Source organism: Carlito syrichta, unplaced genomic scaffold, assembly GCF_000164805.1.
Source record: "Carlito syrichta isolate Samal-C Ts95f unplaced genomic scaffold, Tarsius_syrichta-2.0.1 Scaffold311664, whole genome shotgun sequence".
Lineage (NCBI taxonomy): Eukaryota > Metazoa > Chordata > Mammalia > Primates > Tarsiidae > Carlito > Carlito syrichta.
This window is the reverse complement of record NW_007255760.1, coordinates 37,056-38,295: the sequence shown is the minus strand read 5'-3', so window position 1 is coordinate 38,295 and position 1,240 is coordinate 37,056. Positions and strand designations below refer to the sequence as shown.

The window sequence follows — 1,240 nt, the reverse complement described above, 5'->3', positions numbered from 1 at the left end:
GTATTGTTCTTTTTTTTTTTGAGTCGGAGTCTCACTGTTGCCCAGGTTGGAGTGTAGTGGCACGCTCACGGCCACTGCAGCCTCGACCTGCTGGGCTCTGGCGATCCTTCCACCTCAGCCTCCACGTAGCTGGAACTACAGGTGTGCACCATCATGCCCAGCTAATTTTTTAGATTTATTGAAGAGACAAGGTCTCGCCAAGTTGCCCAGGCTGGTCTCGAACCCCTAGGTTCAGGCAATCCTCTTGCCTCAGCCTCCCAAATTGCTGGAATTACAGGCTTGAGTCACCGTGCTCGGCCTGGTATTGTTCTTTATATCTTTTTATAGATCTCAAAAATTCCAAAATAATTTCAGACCCCATTTTTAAAAACTGCACAGAAGAAAGCAGTTTCTTTCTCTGTCAGTATGTATTTGTTAAGTGGAAAAGGCAGAAACTGTACCCAATTCCATGTGATTCTTTCTGTACTTGCCCAAGCTGTTTTCCTGAGGAAACATGTTGCCCCAAATGGCCTCTTTTGTTCTCAGGCACAATAATGGCTATGTATGGAAGACTTTACTTGATCAAGTTTGGGAAGTTTGGGAAGGGAGCATGCTGCTGTGCATACTCACGGTTCAGCAAGCATCATAGGTAACGCGTTCTCTTGTATCTTGGACGGTCGATTGAAGCCCATGGCATAGACTCCCTGAAGAAGCTGTGGTTTCCTAGAGGCCAGGAAGAGAGAGGATAGATTCCTAGTAGCTGAAATTGATGTAGAGGCCTAGAATCTTATCTCTCCCTATATCTACCAAGAAATGATGCTTCTTACCTCTGTCAGACATATTTTCCTATGCCTTAAAAAGCACCATGTAAAACAAAACAAAACCACTATCTTTCCCTACTAAATTTTAAACTGCAAATATTCTATAATTCATAAAATACAGACTGGTTTTCTTTCTTGGAGAAACTCATGATTTCAGCAGATCCACAAATCTGCTTGGCTTTGGATGACAAGTGTTCCCTGGATACAGCAAGACTAATAGTTATTAATGCATAGCATAAGAAATTATAAAAGAAGTATCTAAAAATAAGCACTGCTTACTATAGTGCTAAGATTTTGAAGTCTCTTTAGAGAATAGGATTTGGGGGTTTTTTTTGCTTTTTTTTTTTGAGTTGGAGTCTCACTGTCGCCCAGACTGGAGCACAGTGGCCGCTCCCGGCCACTGCAACCTCGACCTGCTGGGCTCCGGCGATCCTTCCGCC

At 43.3% G+C, this 1,240-nt stretch overlaps 1 protein-coding gene across 1 annotated transcript in view; it reads right to left on the bottom strand.

Moving 5' to 3' along the window:
* Positions 1 to 1,240, bottom strand: part of LOC103271446 (ATP-dependent RNA helicase DDX19A-like) — a gene marked incomplete at its 3' end in the record, with an annotated part of 26,230 nt that overhangs the window by 5,368 nt on the left and 19,622 nt on the right. Inside the window, exon 5 of the mRNA XM_008068914.2 lies at positions 610 to 702. Within this exon, the coding sequence (XP_008067105.2) occupies positions 610 to 702 (93 nt within the window). The remainder of the gene's footprint in view (positions 1 to 609; positions 703 to 1,240) is intronic.